We start from the raw sequence: 27,255 nt of genomic DNA on the forward strand, positions 1-27,255 counted from the left end.
GTTGAAAAATATGTGTGTCAAGGAATATGAAGATACACTGGTAGAGAATTAAAACCTATGTATTTGATTTCTCTTGAAATGTTATGAGTAAATAAAAATGCTTTGGTCTGTTATCCCCTTAACAAAATGCCATAGCTGTCAGAATAATTTTGGAAGAATGACAAGCTATGCAGAATGTGGCCAGAAAATTCACGATAGCGCAAAAACCTCACAATTTTCTCATCAATGAAATCATAATTGTAGAATTCTACCCTACTCTTGTAGAGCAGAAATGGTACTGCTCCTGTACAGGTTTATGAAAATATGGCTAGACAGAGTATAAAATGTTAGAACTTTTCATGACATTAGGAATGGCTAATGGAAGAAAAGATGAAGGGGGGTGTTTATTAAAATGAACAAGAGACTAAATGGTGGAAAGAGAAAAATGAAATTCATCTAGGGAAGACAATGTAGAACTGCATCATGCAAATATGTCATTATCCTCATGTTCATTATAAGGGATTGCCTACCACAATATATGTCCTGTGAAGATCAAGTACAGATGATATGCATGATCATTGGTTTTCAAATAAGGAGAACAAGTAGGCTGTCAAATAGTATTTGCTACAGCTTCCTGGGTTTCTTTACATGATAAATCAATTAGTAGGAAAGGAGTGTCAAAAAGTTTGTGTCTGACATGCCTCAAAAAGTTGAAATAGGTTCTGTATTAAGCTAATCATCTGACAAAGCAAATGAGGAAGAAGTTTATTCAGTTCATGCATTTTAGTTAGCAGTACATTTTTTCCATGGCCAAGAGAGTCATGAATTAATGATAACACAGCCATATCCAGTTCCTGTTTTGGAGAAGAAAAGTAATGCTAGGAAAATAGAATATTACTTTTAATGTTCGGTATCTGTTTGAGGTGGAAATTAAGTGTTCCAAGTCACTTTCCGAAAGAAGTCAGTGAGCTCTGCCCCTGTGGTCGACATTCTGTCTCCGGCCCAAAGAATAAATCTTGTGTGAAGAGTAGGTGATTCCTTTGAGGCAGAGAAAGCCAGCCTTCAGGGCCCCATTTTTCCTCCCTCTGTTATTTCCATTTGCTTAACTTAACCACACAGATTATTCTTTTATATGCTTAGCTGCCAGCCCTACAACCTAAACATTGGAAGTAGGGCAAAAACCCTGGTTCTATTTCTTCTCCTGTTTGTCAGTCTGTACTTTCTTCCCTAATAAGAGTTGAGATATTTGCTCTTCTCTGTTTTAAAGACTGTGTAGGCTAAATTAGGCAATATTACATCTATGTAATCGCATTTGTAAATATTTGAAATTTAATATTTGTCAATGTTTTTTGCTGATTTGGCACTTAATTCTCAGCATGAGTAAAAAGCAGTGAGAATGTTATTAAGTCAGCAGATTTTACTTTAAGTGCACTTGATGGGTTTTTAAATTAACAGGTGCTTGTGTTGCATCTTATTTTCAAAGCTGTAATGTAAAAACATTCTATTGTCCATTGTGCAAGTATGGTGCTTAAGCATACCATATTTTTTACATTACAAACATCTGTTGCAATTAATTACTTTAAAATACATGAGACTGCACACTGGAGCATACAAAATACATCATTCCTGTTCAGTATGAAGTGCAGTCTTGCTGAAAGTGCTCTGGGTTCATTTTCTATAAGAGAAATTTTCTATTTTAGTCCTCAGAACTAACATGTTAAAATTTTCTGAGGAACAGCAAAGAATATCAAAAAAGTTGAAACATCTCAACTTGAATTTGTATTGTGTATTTTATACAAATCAGGGTGAGTCAAGCAACGTGGGTTGTGACATTTGAACTATAGATTTAATGTTTCTTAAGCAAAGTTCAACTAAATAGGAAGGAAAAAATTTTGAAAATGTTGAGATATTAAATGGGCACCTATATATTTAAGTATGTTTGTAGCCAATTTATAAAATGCTTGTTCTGTCTCCTTGTAGTGTCTGATCAACCAGAGGTTGCTTCTTTAATTGCTGAGGTCTGTGTCTGGATTACTGAAGAGCTGGGATAAAAACTCTGCTAATAACCCAACTAGAAATTATTGTGTGAAAACATGCATTAAAATTTGCATGACCCCAGACCTAAATTTGTATGAAAATTTGAGCATATACATGCACAAAGGTATACACAATTTTTAAAATAATATTTATATTTTTGCCATGTTGAGAGTATTTTCATGCACATTGATTCATTTTAGAAATAAAAGTCATTTTTTTCTCTATTTCTAAAAGGAATCAAAGTACGTTATTTATAAGGATTATACAGTAAACATTACAGGAGCAGGACTGAAAATAACATTAAAATTTGACTTCTTTCACTAATTGCGTGACAAGAAACATCCCTGCTTGGTAATAACATATGAGCTCAAACAATAATTTAATGTTGTTTCTTAGAAGTGCCATTTCAGCTGGCAGAACAGGCAAATCAGAGCTCTCTTCAGTGTGCATAGACTGTGTGACTAAGGAAAAAAATGAGAATCAAGTTAGAGAGCATTGATGCTAATATATTGCAAAATTATGTTGCATAATAGAGTTATAGTATTGAATATTAGAGTTATGAAGCAGATGAAGCATCTAGATCATTATGAAGAAAATTTCCTGTAGGGATAAATTTGAATGTCTTCTATATTGTCATGAGATATTTCCTCTTGGTTTTGTTTGTACTTTTCTCTCTTCCAATTTTCTTACCTTTGAAGACTATTACAAGGATGACAAAAATTGTCCATTGTGACAAAACAAAAGGCCATTTACTGTTTTTCATAAAAACTAAAAAACACCTATATTTTTGACTTAACACAATGCCAATGATATGAGTTTAAAAATGCTCCATAATAGGAAATATCTAGAACATTTTTCTAAAATTGATTAAAAAAAAACTGTTAAATGAGGCACCTACCTATTTTTATTGTTGTTGTTTTTACTAATATTTTGTTCAAAATGCTCCGGTTCTTTAGTTTCCAAACTCTATTTAATAGGCCATGCTGTTGTCTAACCGTGTATATGGTCTGCAGCTGTTCATGGAACCTCATCAATAGTGTAGTGTTTTCAATTAAAAGTTTGGTGAGAAATCTATGAAAACAATTGAGATCTGGCTGTGACTTGTGGTTTAAAATTTCTAGGTAGGAACATCGTCTTAGACTGTTTAACAGAACCCAGGTAATCATAAATGTTACTCAATTTTTAGATCTTGGCAGTAAGTCTATGATAACATTGACATATCTGCATTTTTACTTCTAAGACAAAGTGAGATGATTGTCACCTAACTTTAGCTTTTTAAAACTTAAGTGTCCAGCCTTAATTAGTCTTCTAAGTCTTTCTATAGTCAGTAGAGAGAATCAAAGGTAACCCATCCTACCTGTTGTTAATATCTGTCTTAGAAAGCGATCGCTTGTCTTCAGAAAATTTCTTTGTTCGGTGTAGAGTGAGCCTAGACTATTAGTTTAGACTAGACATTTAACATTTAGCTGAACTGAAGTTTAACACAGTACAGATTTTTCTGTGTATGGCTTTTCCTTACAATCAAAATTAACTAATTATTAGGCCTTTCCAAAAAGCAGCCTTAGCATTAGGCCTTTCATAAGGGAAAAGATTTCTGTAAAAAAAGTTTGCTTACCAAATTTGGTGATTATGACTCTTATCCCTGTGTCTTTTTGTAGTCCTTACAGCCTAGCACATTTTTTTTTTAAGTACACAAAATAAGCACTGATTTGTTGCTGTATGATTTTTAAAACTTTGAGCTTGCATGAAATTCATTCTCACATACTCTGTCTTTACATGGAAAAAGAGGTTTATAAATAGCAGTTGTTGAAGGATTTTGAGATTCATTCCACTGTCATGTTTAGCCAAAATGCAAGTTTTGCTAGTTGATAGTAAAGACCTCACAGTAAATGACTTTTTGTTTTGTCACAATGGGCAAATAATGTTGGACACCAACACACTTCAATGTAACAAGGAAAATGAGACAGTGGTAAATGAGATACAGTGAGCAGAGGAATGAATCAGGCACTGCTATGAAAGTTCAGAAATAATTATCCTGGTTGAAAATAGGTCTGGTGGTAACGCCTAACTTCCATACAATGCAAGCAGGATTTTATTTTGGTCACAAATGAATATGATTTATAGCATTTGATAGTGGAACTTGGTTTCAAAAGCTGCATTTTTGCGAATAGAGATGAATACAAATAGTACTGTACTCAACAAACTCCCGTAAGAACTACAGAACAATAGCTGTAAAGAGCAGGAGAGAGAGACAAACTGCCTGTACAATGAAGAGGTGAGAGTATAACTTTTAGAACCATCGTGAATAGAGTTCTCTAAATAGAAAAGTGTGGGAAGACTGACTTGTGGGGCTGATGCTACAATCATGAGGGAGATTCCTACTCTAACTTTAAAAGTGGTTTCAGGAAGTTAAAGTAGAACAGCTCTATTTTGTGTGTGTGTGTGTGGGGGGGCTTCCCTCAGGAAAAAAAAAGGTTCTATTCCCAAGATCAGTTACTGTAATTCAGTCATACAGATTTATCATGAAAATGTACCAACTCTGGCACATAACAGTCTCAGTATGCCTTTTACTGTAATAAAAATATTGAAATAATATTACTGGTGGAAATGAATGAGAAATAATATTACTGGTTGAATACAGTTTCCTAACTGTGGTCTCAAAATTCTTACTAATATGTACATATTTATACATAAGACCATCTATTTATTCAGTGAACGAAGAGGCTTTTCACCTTTCTACCCTTCTTTTGGCCATTAAACATTTTAATTTTCTATTATATGAGTAGCAGTCTTATTAGTGTAAGAAATCTTTCTTCAAGTTTAATGACCACCCATCGTCAGTGCAAGTTGAGCATAAGAAATCCCTTTCAGTACGGGCATGCTGACATTTTTTGGTGTCCATTAGCTTAGTTTTCAATTTAATTTAATTGTGATTATTAGTTATCCCCCCCCCCCCAAATGTGGATAAAACACTTCAGTTGTTCTTTAGATAGAGATCATGTGAGATCATGTGATCCTCACTTCACATCATCCTCACCATATAAAACATGGTGGTAGTTAGGTTGTAAATAGGAGCTGGGCTATATTGCTAGTGGGTCTGGTAGCACATTAACTTTAACTTTTGGGGCAAAATATTGAACATGCTTTTCAGAGAGGAATTTTATGGGTATATGAAAAGCTTTAGCCATGTGGTTCAGTTTTAGAAATGTGTAATAAGAAATTATGAGACAGGATCCATTGGAGAATGGCTAGTGGCTAAAGATTTGTATGTGTATGTTTGTTCTTGCTCCCTGTCTGGCAACTGGGATTCATTCTTTCCTTTCTGCTAGGAGAGAAGTAATCAGCTGGATACTCTATGGGAAAGATCTGGGAGAAGGAAGAAGCCAGCTCAGAAGTAGAGCAATTCTCTGCAATTTACTCCAGTGTGATTCTTGGTCATAATTAGACCCCCCTTAGTGAAGTATGCTATTTAGGCAGTGGCTGCCAGTAAAGTGGAAGTACTGAGGTTGCTGACACAATCTCTTTTGATTTGCTTCTGTATTAGGATGTGTTTATACAATTATACATTTTTTAATAACATGACTACATATTGTTTCCCAAGGATCTTTCCCTCTGCAATGCACAGAATGGATCTGTTTGGGGAGATGAATTAGTGATCCTGTAATGAAGAGGTGAATGTTTTCTTCCTGTTTGTTGCAGAAGTTGGAAGAATTGGAATGAATGAGGGAATGAGCTGCAAAATAAGAATGAACATGTGCAGTGCTATATAATTCCAAGTATTCTGAAAAATCAAACCCTAGGAATTTCAAATTGGCTACCCATGATTAATGGGTGTTTTTGTCCTTGGTCTCTTTGTTTCATTTCCTCTTCTATAAAATGGGACTAATAAAGCCTCTTCATCTCACAGTAATGTTGTAACAAATTCATTAACTTTTCTGAAGAACTCAGAAAATGATAGTGATGAATACTATAGAAAGCCCCATTAGAAATTAATTCTGTCTTTAGAAAGAGTTTGTGTAGCATGTAGTAAATGAGGCATAGGTCCAACACTGAATACTGAATGTAAAACAGTGTTGAATAGCTGCCCATTAAGTGAGCACTCACCCAGATATAATTCACAGGCAACCTTGATTGTAGTGCTTCATTTTACAGCCTTAATATTCCTCTTTAGCATACCTTTTTGTATATAACATCGCTAATTTATACTACACTTCTGTTAGAAGTTTTTTTTTTTTAATAATAACCAGTAAAACTATATATTCTTAGAGGATTTTGGTGGCATTCAGAAATAATGAAGTAGAATTTCAAATCTCTGAGGACTTCTGTTTAGGCTCTGTTCTACTGGAGACATTCTGGGTTTCTGGAAAACATTTAAAAGATTTTTTTTTTTTTTAATACAAAAGCTCAACTATGAGAATAGGTGTGTTCCTTGTTGGATGTGTGCACAAAACTCCCTTTAACCATATTAAAAGGCATGTGCTTTCATTAAAGAAAGAAAAAAGTTTCTTGAAAATTCACAGCAATGCTAGAATTAAACTATTGCTTTGAAATTTATTTTCTCATTTAATTAAATGGCTTTCTTCAACTAATTATTGCTGTGTTCTCACATGTGCTCATTACTGACATCTGGAATTGATTTGAATGACTCTTTTAACTGTGAAAGCGTCAAGGTTTTTGAAAAATTCAAAATAGATATATGAAAAGACTCAGTGACTGTAAGTCCTTGTAATATTTAACCATTGATGTTGTTGGGATGGTATTATTGTCTTATGTCCAAACGTTCTTTTTCTACTTTATTCAATGATTTGTTAGTACAAAATGCAGTAACAGGCCTGGGAACAGAAACCAGACTGTAGGACTCCCCTTTCCCTGCTGAGTGCATACGCCAATTGACTTCCTCTTGTCTCTTTCTGACTGTGTGAAAATTGAATTCTTTTTTTCTTCTTGGTCTGAATCCTTCCGGTGCTTCTCCCTTACCTAAGTAAGGTGACAGAGACACGTGCCCTGACAGGCAAAAATAGGAGTTTGTTTTGCTACCATCAAAAAGAAGAAAGCATGCAACATGTTTTCCTGGTGGGTCCTCTAAAGAGGAGGCTATGACCACAGTGCTATGGCTCCTGAAGTTTGTGCTGAACTCTGTAGTGGATATGTGTAGGGTACACTGGACTGGCTCTTGGGGAGACTTAGACTCAAGCATACGTAGTCTCTGGATTCAAAATACACTGTGTATCAGGGGAATTAAGACCTGAACTCCTGGTTCTTTCAGTTTGGATAGGAGTTTTTTAGGTCCTCAGGAACTTTTTGGTGAAAATGTAGACATATAAAAATTCAAGGGGTTTATAGATTACAGTCTAGTATGTAGCTGTTTAAATTCTGTCTGGCTTCCCTTTGAGTCATCTTTGTCCTGTATCAGATATCGGTTGAACGTCTGGGCTGCATATCTGATCCATGTAATGTACTCAACACTGCAGTCATTTGTACCAGCCGAAATAGGAAGGGGCTATTGCTATTCTCATGTGATATTGTTTCACATTTGCTTTCCCGTGCTATTGCATTGGTGTAGGGAAACTCTGTGCATTAGTTTTTTGAAGAATATTTATTTAAAATATATTAAGTGAAAAAATGTGAGCACGCAGGATACCGAGAGCAGAAACAAAATGAAATGATATGCTGCATATTAAGAATTTACTGAAACAATCTAAAATGAAGAGAAAACATTCTACTGCATAATATTTCTAATAGATTGGAGATATGTAGAAGAACAAATAATTGTTAAAGAATTGGTGTTTCATGTAAACTCTTTTTCAGTCAACTTTTTCAAAATAGGAGTGCAAAACACATTCTTTAACATTGATATCTGTCATTAAAATTTTTTCCACAGTTAAAACATATGCAGTGCTCAAAATAGTTGACTGCCGAGTCTCTTTAGAAAATCATTATAGCTAATTAACACTTTGTGAATGAAAAAACGTGTTGAGAATTAAATTTAGATTGAGGAAATGTGTTTTGAACAAAGGTGGGATTCATAGTCTAGATAAAGGTTGTTTTCATTTTTATGTTTAATTTTTCAAATGCAAAATCGTAGAAAGTGACTATTAAAAAGATAAGGGTGTGTTTTCTTTACTTCCACTTATAAGTAAAACTGATTCAAGAGTTGCAGTATAAATGCAGCAGATTTCTTAATTTCGGTATATCTGTGATCCCCTTTTTTCCCCAATTGAAGCAATCTGTTCTTATGAGTGTGTCTTTACAAACAGAACCACTTTTGAAAAATCTCATGTATGTAAAGGATAAAAATGCTTACTGATGGCTTGATCAAGGTTTACAGTAGAAAGAAAAGTACATGGAGTAAAATGCCAGGCATCTGTAAATTCCTGACTGTAAATATATATATTAACAAGATATGTTGAATATACTTTAAATGAATGTTTAGCTATTTATTCATTCAACTATTCAGAATTGGTTACACTTTTATGATTAAATTTTACTTGAAATTTTGTATTTATTGACAGGATATGCTCTCCAGACTGAGTAGGACTATGAATTGGGAAATATGGTGTGATGTACTGTATACCTTCTTAGTCTGTTTATGCGCAGTTACAATTATTAGCATACATTCAGTTTTACGATTCTGTTCGGGATGAGGCTTGGCAGTGGAAAGGGAAGCTTTTGCTCTGCATGCTGCAGTCTGGAGAGGGCGAACCTTCTGGAGGAGCCGGAGACAATTCAGCCCAGAGAGCTGCTGAATACCTGTGCAGGGAGAGTCTCCTGCGGTGTAGGGTGAAACAGGCGGAAAGAGGGAGGAAAGAGCGTGAGACAGACACAGTAGTGGATGCGGCAGAGACTTCTTTACAGCCCCTCTTTAATTTCTATTCTCATTTTGAATTTCCTCTTTTTTAAGTTGATTCTTCTAATTTATTCTCATAAAGCCTAGCTTTAATGTTTAAAAGCCTTCCAGGTATTTGAGGTGTTCAATACAAGAAATAGGTCTAGGCAAATCCTCCTCAAAGCTAACTAGGAGTATCCTCACTCTGAAAATAAACCTTCCTTTCAGGCTGTGAGAGAAAAGAAACCTTTTCATGGTACTTTCGCAGTCCACAGCAAGATGGCAAAGAGTGCTTGCTCAGTATCAGCTCTTTCATTTGCAGCGTTGAATCATACACCTGCATTAGGCAATGCTCTCTGCTGCGTTCAAATCATATTCACTCTAGGTAACTTCCCTGTACTCATCTGTGCAGAGATGCGTAGTTCTGCTTTGCGCTTCCTCTCTGTGGCCGCAATAAATCTGATGATTCTTCTCAGGTTTCTCTGGAAGTAAAACTTCATAATTTGTGTTTACTAGTGCTAAGAACTGTGTTCTTTCTGAGGGGTTTAATGAAGTTCTCTTCCCATTTTGTAGGCCTGGCTTGGCATAAGTTAAAGGTCCTGTGGCATCTTTGAAGAATCAGGGCAAATACAGTGTTTAGGTGTCAGAACTCCTCTTGAATAAAACAAGCTGTATTGTTCAAGGCTGTTTGAGTACTACAGAGGAGATAATGTCTGCCATGTAGGATAGCTAACTATCATAGATAATGTTAATGTGGTGATTAATATAACCAACTGTTTTGTTTTTCATGGTTTGTTGTTTCTATTATTTTGTAGGTAAATCCCAGGAAAAAAAAGGGGGGCATTTGTTCTGAATTGTTACAGATAGTGAAGTTAAAAGGCCTAGTTTAGTATCTTTTATCATTAGAAGAGGCTTCCCTGCACTCCTTGTTTGTGAAAAACAAGTTTCTTTTTCCTTGGCTTTTATCAAGTAAAACGTAAACTAAATGAGAGTAGCCCAGCATTTGTGCAGTTGCTAACCCTAGTGATCAGACATACAGCTAAAGGACAAATTTTCAACTTTACGTTTTAGTAGATGATGAGAAATCAAATACTGAAATAACAGAAATATGTATGTAACAGATAAATAAAAAGGGGAAAAAGTAGGTTTTTTTAAGACTAAGTAACTTCAAAGTTTTTTAAACTTGTGTGCACAAAAGCTGTTCTTTCATATGGTTGGGAGATAGAATTCCTTTGTCTCTTCCCAGTTTTGCCTTATTGTGTGATCTTAAGCATGTACAACTGCTGGTCTTCACTGGCGTTCTGCATCTCTGCGACGGTAAGATGGATGACTATTAGAGGATGACTATGGCATTTTAAAATGATCATTTTCTCTATATTCTTAGCAAATCAACAATACCTTGTCCTGTCTAAATTAGTGCATCTTGTGTGTAGTAGCCTCGGCAGTAGCCAGAATTTTCTCAGGGCTGCATGCTGTGATGCTAATCCACCGCACATTTACAATAATTTTTTTTGCAAAGATTCCTGCTAAAGCAGCTGTTTGTATTTCATGGGTCCTAAACTGACCAGATCAGGACACTTTAGTACATCTATACATTTTTCCTAGCCTTTTGGGCATGCTAATCATGATTTTTAAAGAAATTATTAATCCCTTTAATAGGGATTAAACTCTACATGCTGTCTTTTGCTGTCCTGCTGCCTTTAACTGTACTTGTACATGACGATCATACTGTTAAATATGCAGATAGGGCATACTTTACTAATAGAGTCAAAGAGACTGTATTAATAATTTTCGCATAGTTATAGAAGTTTAGAGTAATATCAGTAAATAAATTGTTATTTTAAATTGGATATTTATTGATCTTTCACCTTCATAAGCTTGCAGATACATGATCAAAACTCATTATCTAAGAAATCTGTTGGATTCACTTGTTCTTACTTATTTGAATAATGAAACTGTGGTGGCTAATAATGGAGAAAGTGGACTTTTTAGTTTCCAAGGTAGTGGTAGTTCCTTTCATGTAGCCCTTTTATTTCTGTGGTTTCTTGCCACACTCAGTGTAAAAAGCACCATTTTATTTAATTATTAAGACAATACAGTGGGCTGTATTCATGCTTCATTGACAGGTAAGCTTTTTTTCTCCTGCTAGATTAGGCTTCTCATAGGTTATAATAAAGAATGTATTTTTTCAGGAGATGTGCTGCTGCAGAGAAGGTGATTGTCAGCAATAAGTAGTCTACTGAGTCCAACAGAAGGCTGACATAGCTTTTTCCTGCTTTGACTTAATCTTGCACTGTTTTTGTTTACTAATTTTTTGTGTTTATGACCACATATTTTTTATTTGTAACACTCTGATCACATGGTGTTGGTGACTAGCAGAATGTCATTAAAAGAGGGATTAAAATGGGGCTTCGAAATTAGTTAGGACATAGAGTCAAAGATGACATGGGTGCAACTATATTTTAATACATGCAAAATAATAATCTGCACCCCTTACAGTATGTAAGGCACCTCCTTATTTCCCATTATAAAGAAATACCAGAATCTTTTGGTCCCTTTAAGAACCATTTTGGTCAAAGAGGTGGAAGACTTGGAGTGCTAGAGCCGAAGATACCTGCCTCTGTGCAGCGTGCTCAAACCCACCCACCCACCTTTGGTTCCTAACAGACCATTGCACAAGGATTGTTGATCTCCCATCACAATTTATATCTCTGAGGGCTTTGCTGATTCTAGGCTATCTGCCTGCTGGGATTCTTCGTGGGCCCTCTTTGAATTGCAACAAACTTCAACAACGGTCATCACTGGTGACTGGATTTTTTTCTCACATTATGGAGGTGGTGGAAACTTGGTTCACACTGATAATCCCAGCCTCCCAGAAAAGTTCCTTTTTCAGTAATTACTACTGCTATGACCCAGCTGAGGCTCACTCCGATCCCTCCAACTTCAGGAACACAATGGGTTGGCTCAAAACCTGTGTCTTCCTACTTGTCCCAATCAACTTATGCTCCTTCCAGAAAAGGGTGAGCATGGTCTGAGGATGGAGTCTCTGCACCTCGGCCAGCTTTAGTTGCCCCTCGCAGGAGCGCTGCTAGTGTTCAGTGACATAAATGGTGTGAATAGGAGCTGCTTGACAGACTTCATTCCCTTAAGAGTCAAGAGATTGAAAGCAAAATTTGTAGAACAAACGACATTTGGAAATGTCATCTTTTTGAAGTCAGTGCTAAACTGCTGCTTGTTTCTTTTGTATGAGAAATCTATATCATTTGCCACTTAGAAAATGTCTTAGAATTCTGGCTGTTTGGAAAGGATGTGCTTGGTAGGCAAATAATTTCTGTTTAAAATTCCACTGTGCCACTTTAGCAATGTTCGTTTCTATAGTGTCAGGCCTTCATACAATATTATTTTACAGTAGATACAACTTTGTATTTTTTTTCAAAACTTTAAAACCCAGCAATACTAAAGTGTATCATAGCAATATAGCTAAGTAAAACATTTATATAAGCCAGTAAAATATTTTACAGTAATCTTAAAACATTTAAATGCATTTTGAACAGAATTTTTGAATAATTATTTCATCATAAAAATTAAGGAACTGAAAATGCTCCAAGTACAATTGATACAGTATTTTGGGATAATTACTTAAAGAAGAATGACTAGTTCAAGTTATGTATAATAGCTGATCTGTGATAGAATCTGTTTATTAAATTAGTTATTTTTCTTCATTTTTTTCTTATTGCTTGAAGATATTGTATAGTGACAAATACTTACACAGTGAAATGCATATGAACGGCTCTAACTTTAGGTTACCTTACGCTTTTTAAATTGAAAGTAAACATTAAATTTTTAGGTGCTCACATGAGATTTTTATTAATATGTATGCACTTGAATCTGTTTGTTTTTTCACTTTCTGTTTTGCCCACAGACAGCCTTTTGATAGATTACCAGTTTACCTTCAGCTTATTACAAGAGGATGATCGCCATCACACTGCTATAAACTTTATAGCAAATCCAGAACAGGTAAGAAAATGTGATTAATTTTAGACAAGTTTTGGAGAGCCATGATCAAGATTTGCATTGTATTTTTAAGGTGTGTCAAGTGTCTATAATATATTAGAGCCATTACAAATCTTTTTGGAAACATTGGAAAGTATTCCAATGCATCCAGTGAGAAAACACTTTTTTCTTAAATTTCTAAATAGTATGTGTACCAACAAATATCCCTAAAATATATCAGCTGGTTTATTTTATTGTTGTTCCCATGAATAATAAATTTTAGTATCTTATGGAGATGAATTGAAGGAGAATAACCTTCACTTAAGAAATCTTTATTACCAGAATGAGAAAGGTCATTTTGAATTTTAATTAAAAGGTATCCTTATGCAATGTATTTTCTCTTTTAATTTTATAAGCAAGTTATTTCATTATTTGAATCACAATCTGAAAAGATAACTTATATAGTTATATACTTATTTGTGCCCAGCCCTTATGGAAGCAAAAGAGAGGGTTGCTTTTGGCTTCTGTAGACCAGATTATTACAGTTTCTATTTGTGGTTCAGTCAAAAAAAGGAAGAGGATTAAAAGGCTGTATTCAGTTATGTGCACTACAGCTATATTTAATACGTTCTGATATACTTTGTTAACTTTGATTTATTTTTCCTTTTTTATCCAGTCAAATAAAAATTTGGATATATCAATCAATGCATCAAACAACTTTAACCTCAATATTACATGGTCTATTGGTTCTACAGGTGAGGTCACATTTTGGTATGATGTTCTTTTCCTATATGATCTCATGATCCATCAAGCTATTTTCACATGATTATCTCTTTGTTGCTCATTTTGATAATAAAATGTATTCCTTTGCCATTATTGTTATGCCATTATTAATTATATTATTTAAACCTCAGATGATAATTTGCAATCAGAACAAAGCTTCATTAATATGTTAACTTTCTCTCCTATTCAATTAAAATTACTTTGGTAGGAAAACCTTGTACTCTATTAAAATTTTTAAAATGACAGCATTATGAAATGCTGTGATTTTAATTAAGATAAATTGCTTTCTCAACTACTGGAGAGGCTGAGATTTTACTTTCTTTGTTTCAGTGTTCAAGCTAAAAATTTAATTATTAACCTTAACATTGATATCAAACAATGAAGTTCTTCTGTGTTTGCTGATAAAAGGAGCTGCTTATCTATTTTTCTCCAACTTTGAACCCCATTACTCTTTTTTGTTTTAATAAAAAGGAAGAAAAGCTCTATTTAGAAAGTTTCTCTTAATGGGTTCTGTTGACTTTCTGAAGATACATCCAAGGAGAAGCATGATGCTTAAAATGAAACTGTACTAAAAAAAAAATCCCATGTTTTTAAAAAGAAGGTTGTCTTACAGAAACGTCTATTTAAGCATTTTACCATACCATAGTTAGCAAATTCTGTTTGTTTAAAATAAGCACTGTCATCAACACATTTGCAAAAAATGATGCATGTTTATTAGTAGGTATGGTATTCAAGCTTTCAAGAACAGTTAAAACACTGTAGCAATAATCTAAGATGTAGACAAATTCACTTTCCATGCTTTATTAATCTATGATTTTTTACTGAAATGGAATGTAAATTACTAGAGGAAACTGTATTAGCTGTTTAGCTAACTGGGAAAAATTTGCTATAAAATTCCTGTAACTTCCATCAATTTTATGATTTATTCGTAATCTTTTGAAACCAGAGTAAGAGTTTTTGTAAAATCTCTATATGTATATGAAATATATCTGATGTACCATGGAAACCATAATAAATGGATATTAAGGCTGTAGAATAAAGAACGCAAAAATAATTTCAGAATCTAAATTTCTCATGCAAATTTACTTTGGCATCTTTTGTGACTATTAATATTAATCATAAATGTGTATATATATGTGTGTGTGTATACGTATATTTTTAGCTGGAACAATATCTGGAGAAGAGATTCCTGTTGTTTCTAAGACTAATATTAAGGAATACAGAGATAGCTTTTCCTGTGAAAAATTTAACTTTCGGAGCAACCCGAACATCACTTTCTATGTCTACGTCAGCAATTTTTCCTGGCCAATTAAAATACAGGTTAGTATGACCATTTAACCATTTTGTTTTGTTTTGTAACCATCCTGAAGATGTTGACATTTTAGCTGTATACTGAAATGAAAGTTTTCACTCAAACAGAAAGTATACAAATAGCTATTATTTGTATGGTATATTTTTTGTGTATAAATGTTATATTATGGTGCTTATATTTTTGTCAGTTGGGGCTGTTGAATTCCTTTCTAAATGAATCAGACTTTTGATCCTCAATTTTATATCTGAAGTTAAAATTATTGAACATATATGTATACTCGTATATTATGTATATCTATGTATAGACACATATATAGATATTTGTATGTAATTTTTTGTTAATCTTCAGCTTTCTTAGTCTCTGCTTTTCTTAAAGGTTGAATGTCTATCATACTGCAGTATCACAAACTTCAGAGCTAACACTGGGTGTGTTTGGTTAGAATTTATATTCTTCTTTGACTTCATTGGAATCAATTTCACTAAGCATTTTCTGGAGTAGGTGAGATACTGCACAGTGGCAGATTCAGCAAAATCAGTGCAGTGATGTGTTATGTTTTTGCCAGAAGGTTCAGTAATATTCATAGCTACCAACAGTATAGCTGCATTTGTAAGTACTGTGTGTCCTGCGCTAATCAGGAGCACTTTATGTTGATGAAAGGCTTTTGGCTATAGCTTTTTTAAAGAATTAATTCTTAAAAATTAAATTGTTAAAATAGCTTTCATAATCCCTTGCGATTTGCTCAGGAAGCCAGAGCAAGCTCAAAATACTTATTAGTGCTCTAAAGCCAGAAATCAAACAGGAACATGGTAATTGTGATTACAAATATTCTGCACATTTCCAAGTGGGGGAAAAAAACCCTTTTACCTTGACTGTAAAATATAGAGTCCGTTTCATATATTTATATATGATAAATCTGTCTGCTGAGGAACCTCCTCATTCAGGAGCCTGGATTAAAACAGTCCTCTTCAGTCTCTAAAGCAACCTGGCGGAGAAGTATTATCCCTATGTTGTATTAGATAAAGCTATCCTTTTCTTGGTCATACATGAATGTTATCTATGAATACAAGTGTCACACAGTTTCCAAACATGAATTTATGGAACTTTTTAACTTTCATGCGTCTGTTATTTTATATAAAACTCCTCAAGGTTAACTTCTTTTTTTCACTCTTCACTTGAACAATGCTTTTCCACCCACCAATCCCACTTTCTAAGGATAGAACAACTTCAATTGCCAAATGATCTTCCTAAACTATCCCTGAAGCAATTTAAGTTGTAAATGCATTACACACTCCTTTCTCCTTTCACCTTTAAGATCAGAAGATGCCTATATCATCACCGTAAGACAAATGTTATTGAGATACATACCTGTGATGTGCAACTCTGTCAGATGTTTACAGTTTGCAACTCCTTACTGTACTGTTTCCAATGCAGCATAACACCTTAATGGCAAACATTTTTAATGCTTGATGACAGGAATCCTTGAACAATGGTTAGATTCTTTTTTTTTTTTTTTTAAATCAGGCCTTTGATTCATTCTTATCTGCCACAGTTGTGCAGATTTTTTATATTTACTTTTGAGAGGTATGGAAATTCATCAGTCTAGACTGTTGTGTCTCAGAGATGATGGTGCTTGCGTATTGCATTCCTTTCTTGTCCTGTTAATTTTTCATAAAATCTTCTTCCATCTGGAAATGAAGTGACTTCCTATTTTACACACAGGAAAATGGGATGCTAAGGTCCAATTCTGGAAACCGAGTTTCAGGATGGTAATATTGTCTTCTGTATTTTCCTTCTGAAGTCCACAAGTTTGCTATTTAGCTCTCAACTTTTTCATGCAGTGATTCATTCTACTCCAACCAAATATCTGACATTCACATTACCTATATAAAGTTCTCACATTGGATGCATTGACAATACATAAGATCTTCAAATGATAAATGGAGTAGGGAACTTTTCAGAGAAAACAAGTAGTCTATTTTTTATGCTAACTTTATGATTCTGAACATAAAAGAGATTTTAAAAGGCCCTCCTGGGACTCAAAGAGAGGGAAGTCATGGTTGGTCCCTATCCAAATGTTACAGTTTCCAAGGGCATCCCTAAGTGGGCTCACTGTTCTAATGTCTATGATCTTCTACAACTATGTATCTTAGAATACCATATTTAGTCTTCATAATCAGCAAAGGTGGTTGAAATCAGTCTATTATCATATCAAAGAGCTTCCAGATAAAGGATGATAATCCTTAAAAAAATCATGTTATTGTTAAGCTGATGAAAGGACTCTTCTGGAGATTCAAGTTACTGATGGCAGAGTAGTGTTCCGGTTCAGAGTGAGGAACTCTTTTAGATGGTCCCTGAACATTCTCTAGACTATTCTAAAATTAAATTTCCAGAATTAGCCACCTTTGCCTTTCTGTGGTGATTAGACAGTTAGCTCTGTATTCTAATGCAAAGTTTTTGATGCCACAAGAAGCTGGCCTATGCATAAATTCTCAGACACTGAACTATTTGCACTGTAGTCCTTTCCAGTACTGTGGTCACACTATGCTGGTCAGATCATGCTGGTTAAAAAACAGCAATATTTTATATCAACTTGCCACTAGGATTCATTTAATCCTGTTAAAGCTCAGGAAATTACTGCTTCCTTGGGAGGTGTCCTATTCTTAGGAATAAGTAAGATAGCAACATTGAATCTGATACGTGCCTTTACACAATACTTTAGTAAAGGACTATAATATATTCATTTCAGCAGATGTCTTACATTATTCAAATACATTCTGAGTACCAGTCTCCTATCTTCACATTATTCATTGCGACTTATCAAGAATAGAATATATGATGAATGAGTTCCTGAGGAAGCCGAAATAGTTACTTCACTACCCTTGTAACTGATATTTCAAGTTGTGTTGTTCATATGTACTTCACCACTCTCCTTTTATGCCTGCTGTTATGCTGGAACTAGAGCTAAGATTACTCATGTCTTTCACTGGGAAGTTTTGAGTTTGGGTGCTGCAGTTACTGATCATTACCATTTCCTTTTCTATGGTAGAAGGTTTTACAGTTCTCATTATAGAAGACATTTCATTTTTCTGTCAAAGTCATCTATATTACCTCCATTTTGTTGTCTTCAGGATTTTCACATGCACAAGAAAAAGCCTACATCCCAGCGAGTGATTGTTTATTTGGATCAATGGCTCACAGTTGCTTCCTCAAGTACTTTTATTATGCATGCTTCCTATTTAGCAAGTTTGAATACTATTTTTCTAAATCATAATAAATCCCTGGTAGTTCTTACATAACATATCCTCTTTTGAAATTCAGTCTTTCTTGACTTTGAAAAAAAGGATATGTGATGGGTGCATCCACATGGCAACTTCCTGAAAACATGTAACTCTTCATCAGCAACTACCCAGTGACCTGTCACTCAGAATATAAATTGTTCAGCACTGGGTAGCACAGACTTACTTGCCAAACACAGAAAGCAGAAGCAAATTTTAACCGTTCCAGGTGAAGTCCTGCTCTCTTCATAAAATTGTACTCTAGATTCACATTACTCAGTGCCCCTCTTCCGTTCGTAATGGATACATCAGGCACACAGCTGGGTGCTCAATCAGGAGGAGGTCTCTGGAACTCTCATGGGAAAACATTACATTTGAATTTCCTGATACTAAAAGCATTTTATTTAGCTATAAGATCTTTTCTTCTTTCACATCAAAGGAGAAGTAGATCAGGTCACTGCGGACAGTATGACTGTGATGTTTCATGCCAGCAAGTAGGATGGATCCTCCTAACTTTGGTTTTGCAAGAAAGCAGTTGATTCATGCGATTCATGTTTTTTGAATGGCATTTATCCCATGGCAATACACATAATCACACAGCTAAGACAGATAATGTCTAGCAGATCAAATAAGCAGAAATACACCATAATTGCATGAGTGGTCATTAAAAATGATGGTGCTCTATGGCATCTTCAACTTACAACAGTTTCTACAAGTAGGTCTGTTTAATAGGTGTAGCATGAACAGCTACCAGGTTTTCACAGAAGCAGGCAGTAGCTATACACTGACACACACATGTATTGGATATTTTTTTTGTTGAATTATGGGAAGAGTTTATGCTACATTTTTTCTTCACTTGCTGTAATGGAGAAGTTGATTGGAAGGTAAGGATGAATACAGACAGCGTAAGCTTAGCTGTCTCAGGCTTCTGTAGGTAACAGTATTTTGTGCATCTTTCGTGGGTTTGAGAGGAAATCTGTGTAAGGTGTCTTTGTTATTACAGGACCTAATGCCCAAGTAAGGACAGGATTTATCATCCAGATTCACTGTTCCTGCATTTAGCTGACTGAGTTCTCGGACTAACAGGTCTTTTGACAGTCCCCACCTTTTAAATGTATCTTGTTTTATACCTCTGTTAAAAAGGATTCCATCTGAAAATGCTTGAACAGGCTAAATTTCTGAATGGAATACATGGCAAAGCCCCATCACTTGTTTCTACTCATTTTTATTATATTTTGAGAGTAGGTGTAATTCAGATTCCACTGGTAATGGGATTTGGAGGCTGTAATATTTATTGAAAAGCAGTAACTCAACTGCAAGCAGCACCTCAAATAATGGTCAGTGGTCCCTGAAGTAGTAAGTAATCATAAAGCTTGGACTCCTGGCAGCTATGCAAATATTAATAACAAAAGTAACAACACGGTCTTCAGTCTCAGAAAACTAATTTTATGGCGGGGAATTTCTATCATTGAGACAGTAACAGATGTTTTTCCTTCTTTTCATCATTTGTGACCATATTCTGCAAAGCAGCAAATGTATATGTAACACAAACAAAGAACTTTAAAACACCGTCCTGATTATCCAGTTGATGTCCTCTGTCCCTAAGGACAGCAATAACATTCCTGCCTCCTGATCAGCTGCCTTCGTGCACCTGTACCTCTTTATAACTGTCAGACTTGTAAGTCTGATCTGAAGTTGAGTCTTAGCAGCCAAATTTTCTCCCAATTTTAGAGCAGGATCTGTTGCCTTTGTGCAGGAAATATCATCACAATTATAGTTCAATAGTTTCCTACCTGTCCTGTCAGAGATTGTCAGCTGTCAGTTATTAGCTTGAATAGCTCAGCTGTGTCTAAGAATGATTCACACAGTTAATACGGGAAAAAAATAGTATAAAAAGTAGGAGATAATAACTATTCTACTAGTCTTTTCCTCTCTAGAGGAAACAAAAGCTTCAGAAATGTCTGTGTTTTAATTGGGAAGGTCAGTTTAAATTATGATTCTCAACCAACCTCAACAGCAAAGCAGTCCCTGGCAAAATCAGGTTGTATTTAAAAAAAAAGAATTAATTTTTCATCATGAAATAGTTCATCCCTTACATGTTTCCATAGCATAGAATAATTACTGTTACAATGAAGTTAGGTATGATGTTAGTATACATTTAGAATGCTCAAATGTGTTGGAAAGAAATGAATTTAATTATTCTTAAAGAAACCTGCTGCATTATGCTTTAATATGCTTTTGTAGCATATTCTTTGGTTCTGTTTTGTGTGTTTTTTTTTCTGAATAAAACTATCTTCGGTACCCTGTATTAGTTTCTATGCCAGAATAAAAGAATGAAATATGTTTACATTATATTTGTGTATAGCAAAGAGGACTGTTTATGTGTAATGCTTAAACAATCAAAACAACTTCATATATAAATTTTCAAGTTTTTTTTTTTAGAGAGGTAACCAGTATTCCTTCAGCTTACTGGCTTCTGTTTCAGAATTGATTTTCTTTCCCTTGTTAATAGCCTGCCTGTAGCAACTGAAGAAGGAATTTAATGTAAGTCAGGAAGCACATCTACCCTTGTAATAAAGTTTACTAAGTGTGGCATACTCTTATTTCAGCTTTCTTTGCTTTGGAATTCATTTTGAATTTTTAACATTCATAAATGACATATACTGTTGTAAAAACTCCAAGAAGTAAAAGTTGTCGGTAACTGCCATTAGAATTTACAACAGTAACACAAACCTATTTACTAAATAAACAAAGAAAGATCAGAAATTTTAAGACCTTTCAGATTTTTTTAAGGTCATGATTTTGGTATTTTTTGCTTGGAAAGTATGTATATATCCACATGTAGCTGTGCTTGTACAGAACCTCCTCCTGTCAGTGATTGCATGCCTAAATCTAATCACTATGATTTACAGTGAATGGTTGACTTTCTAAGTGCCTTAATGGTTTTCATAGAGGCTCCTGAGTAAATGCATATAGCTATGTGCAAAGACAGTATAATTCTTGAAACACTGAACAGGAATTGATGGTGAAGTGGATACATTAGCTTCCAAAGTGACTTTGATGTTTTCTTACAGTAAATATAAAATCCATCTCACAATGAGGTTTAAAAGTAGGATATAAAGAACAAAAATCTAGGAAATCCACCAAACCACTACTTAGATACCGTTCTATAAGGAGCAGAGAATTCTTTTGGAGAACAGGAAAAGAGCGTGGCTTCTATGCAGTAAGGATGGGTTAGAGTTTAAAGATGACTGACATATAGCCTAAAATGTCAGTGTATACTTACCTTCAGTTTTCAATAAGGATGATGGTATTGATCACAGTGTAAAGTCAGGACTGATAATAATAATGAATGTATGCTTATGAAAATTACTGTCAACAGAGTTGGAAGCAAAATTCAAGGAGCTTAACGTACTCAGATTATGCACCAGATAATATACATCCTAGAATCTGAAGGAAGTGACATGTGAAATTGCAGGGCCAAAAGCAGGAGGATGGGACCATGAGACTGGAGAAAAGCAAATGGAAGGTCTTTATCTGAAAATAGAGAAGACGTGATTCAGGTCACAACATGCTTAGTAGTACACTAAGTGCTTTGGAAGAGATTTTGAAAGAAAATATGATTATAGTATTTAATATTTTGTCAGGTATTTGCTTTGACTGTATGCAAGAAGCTGAACAGTAAGGGATTTAACTGATGAATTGAAGTGGATAAGGATGAAAGGACAATAGGAAAACATTGTGAAGGGAAAGACTGCTGGAGAAATTCTCAAAAATTAGTCTTGGGGCTGAACTTGTTTAATATATTTATTGATGACCTTAAGACAAATTATTGTAATTTAATAGTGGAGTTTACCACTTACATAAAGTTAACAGGCATCACCTGTTAGAAAAAAATATTGGAATTCCATTAAAAAAGACTTGGATGAACTTAAAAATGGGAATTACAGAAATTGGTTGAAATTCCATTGTATAGAGGAAAAACGTTACCCCATTAGAGGACTAATAACAGAAACTTGAGTTGGAAGCAATTGAAGAGAAGGACTTGTATGTGCTAGTCAATCACAGGGTAACTGTGAGCTCCCAGGATGATACAGCCTTAAAAAAGGCAGATGTAATTGTAAAAATGTATGATTTTAGGAAGTTTGAAAATACCAGAATTATTAGTGTTGTTTTATAAGTCCTGGGAAATGCTTCCGCTGGACTACATCACACAGTTTTGAACAACTTATTTTAGGAGAACTGAACTTACACTAGGTGCATTGCAAAGACAGACTGTTGGCCTAATCAGGTAAATAGAGGACCTACCTTATAAGAGGAGGTTGGCTTGTTTACATGAGCAAAACGAAGACCAAGAGAGTGTATGACTGCTCTTTCTCAAGCTGAATGACAAAATAAAAAATAAATATAAAATAGTTATGACTAAATTTAGACTAGAAATTGAAAGATAATTCTCAAACCTTAAAACAATGAAGTTCTAGACAGTCTCCTAGTGGAAGTACTACAGAGAAAAACTGATCTCTTTTGTGCCAGACCCTGATACGTTTGCATAAGTTGCTGACATACTTGGATGCCACTGACACCGATGCTTTATAGGCCACCAACATTTTGCCCAAAGCAACCCTTTACTAGACTAAGCATAATGTGAAAAGGGGCAGTGGGTGAAGATATGGCAGAAAGACCAATTTTAGGTCTTTACAGGCAGCTTTACATGTCTGTGGAAACTGTCATTTAGGGCCCTTATTGAGTGCCATTGAAATGAATATGAATTTTGTTTGTTTTCATTAGTGTATTTCCCCAGAATGTCTGTCATTGTACAAATAAAATAGAAAAAAGAACAAGTAAATCATGGTCTCTGCCATGAAGAACTAACATTGTTTTAAGTGTGTCATGAATGACAATAAAAGCAAAATAAAAGACCAGGGCAGATGAACATGGAGCTAAAAATAAAAAAAGATTTCAGTAACAGATGACATGACTGCTCATGATACATGTGCACTTTGATATTCTGCCAAAGTGACTCATCTAATTACCTTTTCGGGCATGACAGAATACAAGCATTTAGTTTGTATTATAGAAAACAGTCAGAAATCAGATTTATATTTGATGTATGATTGTTTCTTATAGCTGATTAAAATACATGAAAAGATGTTTTTGTCATTTCTCAGTACAAAAGTAAATAGAGTTTTTGCTTCAGAGTTAGAAATGTTGTTAGAAAAGCAACTCCATGAAGTGAAGGGATGCAAAATGATATCAAAACTGAAATAAATGGGACAACAGCATGGAGTTAAAGATTTGCCTCTTGGGATTTCCTTTCAGTACTAGGTTCTTAAACTGAACTTCATTCTATTTTTCAACACATTAGGTACCACTATTAAAAATTATATGTCTTAGGTGCATTATTACAGGTATATCTGTTAAAACAGTACTTAATGCATTGAATAAAGGAGATGAAAAGTATTATCCAAATGTGGACTGTTACAGTAATTATGATTACCTTTTTCTTTCTGATACAATCAAATATAATACCAGAAACTTACCAGTTCTTGCTTTGGAAAATTAACCCTCTTTACTCTCTGTAATTTATTTCCTTGTAGTTCCAAGACCAGTTGTGTCAAGAAAAAACCATAAGGTTGTAATATTCCACAAAAACTTAAACAATGTGCTCAAATCAAATATAGTGTTTTCAAAATGAATCACAAGAATCTCCAAATGTATAGCTAAAATTAGATGGTGTTTTCTGATGATTCGATTATACCTATATTTCTTCAACACAATGATAAAGCTTTTAAAATTTGTCTTAAAATATATTGGAGCAATGGTGCTAACCATATTTTGCCAACTCCTGTACTACTCCAGTAAATGTAAATGTATATTTCATTACCTATATATTTCATTGTATTATTTCAACCTAGTAAGGAGGGCTTTAAACTAGGAAAGACGGAGGAAGGGGAGAGTTATAGTGACAGAGTAGTTGGCAAAAGACAGCTCAAGTCGGGATGCCTCCAGCAGGTGAATGCAGCCAGGGAAGTGCGCATGGGATATGGCTATGGAGGATCCTCTTTTACCCCTCCTGGGAAACCTACATGCTCGATCACCTCTCTGAAATGCCTGTACACCAACGCACACAGCATGGGGAACAAACAGGAAGAACTAGAGATATGTGTGCGGTCGCAGGGCCATGATCTCATTGCCATTACAGAGACATGGTGGGATAGCTCGCATGACTGGAGTGCTGTCATGGATGGCTACGTGCTTTTTAGGAAAGACAGGCCAGGAAAGCGAGGTGGTGGAATTGCTCTTTATGTGAGAGAGCAACTGGAATGTATTGAGTTGTGCCTAGGGGTGGATGAAGAGCGAGTCGAGAACTTATGGGTAAGGATCAAAGGGCAGGCTAGCATGGGTGACACTGTTGTGGGTGTTTACTACAGGCCACCTGATCAGGAAGAGGAAGTCGATGAGGCCTTCTACAGACAGCTGGAAGTAGCCTCATGATCCCAAGCCCTGGTTCTCGTGGGGGACTTCAACCACTTGATATCTGCTGGAGAGACAACACAGCTAGGCACAAACAGTCCAGGAGGTTCCTGCAGAGCATTGGTGACAACTTCTTGACACAGGTGGTGGAGGAGCCAACAAGGAGAGGTGTGCTGCTGGACCTCGTACTAACAAACAAAGAAGGACTGGTTGGAGGTGTGAAGGCTGGGGGCAGATGGTGGAGTTCAGGATCCTGCAAGGCGGAAGCAGGGCAAAAAGTATGATCACAACCCTGGACTTCAGGAGAGCAAACTTGGTCTCTTCAGGGACCTACTTGGAGGAATCCCATGGGTTAGGGCCCTAGAGGGAAGGGGCGTTCAAGAGAACTGGTTAATATTCAAACATCACTTCCTCCAGGCTCAAGATCGGTGCATCCCTATGAGTAGGAAGTCAAGCAAAGGAGGTAGGAGACCTGCATGAATGAGCAAGGAGCTCCTGGCAAAACTCAACCAGAAGGAGGAAGTATACAGAAAGGGGAAAGGGGGACAGGCCACTTGGGAGGAATATAGGAACGTTGTCAGAGTATGCAGGGATGTGACGAGGAAGGCTAAGGCCCATTTGGAATTAAACCTGGCGAGAGATGTCAAGGACGGCAAGAAGGGCTTCTTCAAATACATCAGTAGCAAGAGGAAGACTAAGGAAAATGTGGGGCCTTTGCTGAATGGGATGGGTGCCCTGGTGACGAAGGATGCAGAGAAGGCAGAGTTACTGAATGCTGCCTTTGCTTCAGTCTTTACTGCTCAGGCCAGTCCTCAGGAATCCCAGACCCTGGAGGCAAGAGAGAAAGTCTGGAGAAAGGAAGACTTTCCCTTGGTGGAGGAGGATTGGGTTAGAGATCATTTAAGCAAACTTGACACCCACAAATCCATGGGCCCTGATGGGATGCACCCACAAGTGCTGAGGGAGCTGGTGGACGTTATTGCTAAGCCACTCTCCATCATCTTTGAAAGGTCCTGGAGAACAGGAGAGGTGCCTGAGGACTGGAAGAAAGCCAATGTCAGCCCAGTCTTCAAAAAGGGCAAGAAGGAGGACCCAGGGAACTATAGGCCAGTCAGCCTCACCTGCATCCCTGGAAAGGTGATGGAGCAGCTCATCCTGGAGGCCATTTCCAAGCATGTGGAGGACAAGAAGGTGATCAGGAGTAGTCAGCATGGCTTCACCAAGGGGAAATCATGCCTAACCAATCTGATAGCCTTCTGTGATGGAATGACTGGCTGGGTAGATGAGGGGAGAGCAGTGGATGTTGTCTACCTTGACTTCAGCAAGGCTTTTGACACTGTCTCCCATAGCATCCTCATAGACAAGCTCAGGAAGTGTGGGTTAGATGAGTGGACAGTGAGGTAGATTGAGAACTGGCTGAATGGCAGAGCTCAGAGAGTTGTGATCAGTGGCACAGAGTCTAGTTGGAGGCCTGTAGCTAGTGGTGTCCCCCAGGGGTCAGTCCTGGGTCCAGTCTTGTTCAACTTCTTCATCAATGACCTGGATGAAGGGACAGAGTGCACCCTCAGCAAGTTTGCTGATGATACAAAACTGGGAGGAGTGGCTGATACCCCAGAGGGCTGTGCTGCCATTCAGAGAGACCTGGACAGGCTGGAGAGGTGGGCGGAGAGGAACCTCCTGAAGTTCAACAAAGGCAAGTGCAGAGTCCTGCACCTAGGGAGGAATAACCCCATGCACCAGTACAGGTTGGGGGCTGACCTGCTGGAAAGCAGCTCTGCAGAGAAGGACCTGGGAGTGCTGGTGGACACCAAGTTAAGCATGAGGCAGCAATGTGCCCTTGTGGCCAAGAAGGCCAATGGTATCCTGGGGTGCATGAGGAAGAGTGTTGCCAGCAGGTCAAGGGAGGTGATTCCCCCCCTCTACTCAGCCCTGGTGAGTCCACATCTGGAGTACTGCGTCCAGTTCTGGGCTCCCCAGTACAAGAGGGATGTGGCACTACTGGAGCAAGTCCAGCGAAGGGCTACAAAGATGATTAGGGGACTGGAACATCTCTCTTATGAGGAAAGACTGAGAGCTGGGCCTGTTTAGCCTAGAGAAGAGAAGGCTGAGAGAGGATCTTATCAATGTTTACAAATATCTAAAGGGAGGATGTCAAGAGAATGGGGCCAGACTCTTTTCAGTGGTGCCGAGTGACAGGACGTGAGGCAATGGGCACAAACTGAAGCACAGACAATTCCATCTGAACATGAGGAAAAACTTTTTCACTGTGAGGGTGACAGAGCACTGGAACAGGTTGCCCCGAGAGGTTGTGGAGTCTCCCTCTCTGGAGATATTCAAAACGCGCCTGGATGCAATCCTGTGCAACATGCTCTAGGTGACCCGGGTTGGACTAGATGATCTGCAGAGGTCCCTTCCAACTTCAGCGATTCTGTGATTACTGTTGCTGGTACATTTCTTCTTCAAATTGCCTTAAAACACGTTTAATATAGATATCAAGAATAGCAGTAAATATTTAAAATAGTTCATGTAACTGTTATTCCTTGGGAAGCAGAAGCACTGTTAATAGTTCAGCTGAT

General features: G+C 36.4%; 1 protein-coding gene across 1 annotated transcript in view; it reads left to right on the forward strand.

Annotated features, from left to right (window-relative positions):
- Positions 1-27,255, forward strand: part of ATRNL1 (attractin like 1) — a 565,377-nt gene that overhangs the window by 233,888 nt on the left and 304,234 nt on the right. Inside the window, exons 22-24 of the mRNA XM_013948667.2 lie at positions 12,765-12,859; positions 13,512-13,590; positions 14,781-14,938. Coding sequence (XP_013804121.2) covers positions 12,765-12,859; positions 13,512-13,590; positions 14,781-14,938 — 332 coding nt within the window. The remainder of the gene's footprint in view (positions 1-12,764; positions 12,860-13,511; positions 13,591-14,780; positions 14,939-27,255) is intronic.

The sequence above is a fragment of the Apteryx mantelli genome, chromosome 7 (genome assembly GCF_036417845.1).
Source record: "Apteryx mantelli isolate bAptMan1 chromosome 7, bAptMan1.hap1, whole genome shotgun sequence".
NCBI lineage: Eukaryota > Metazoa > Chordata > Aves > Apterygiformes > Apterygidae > Apteryx > Apteryx mantelli.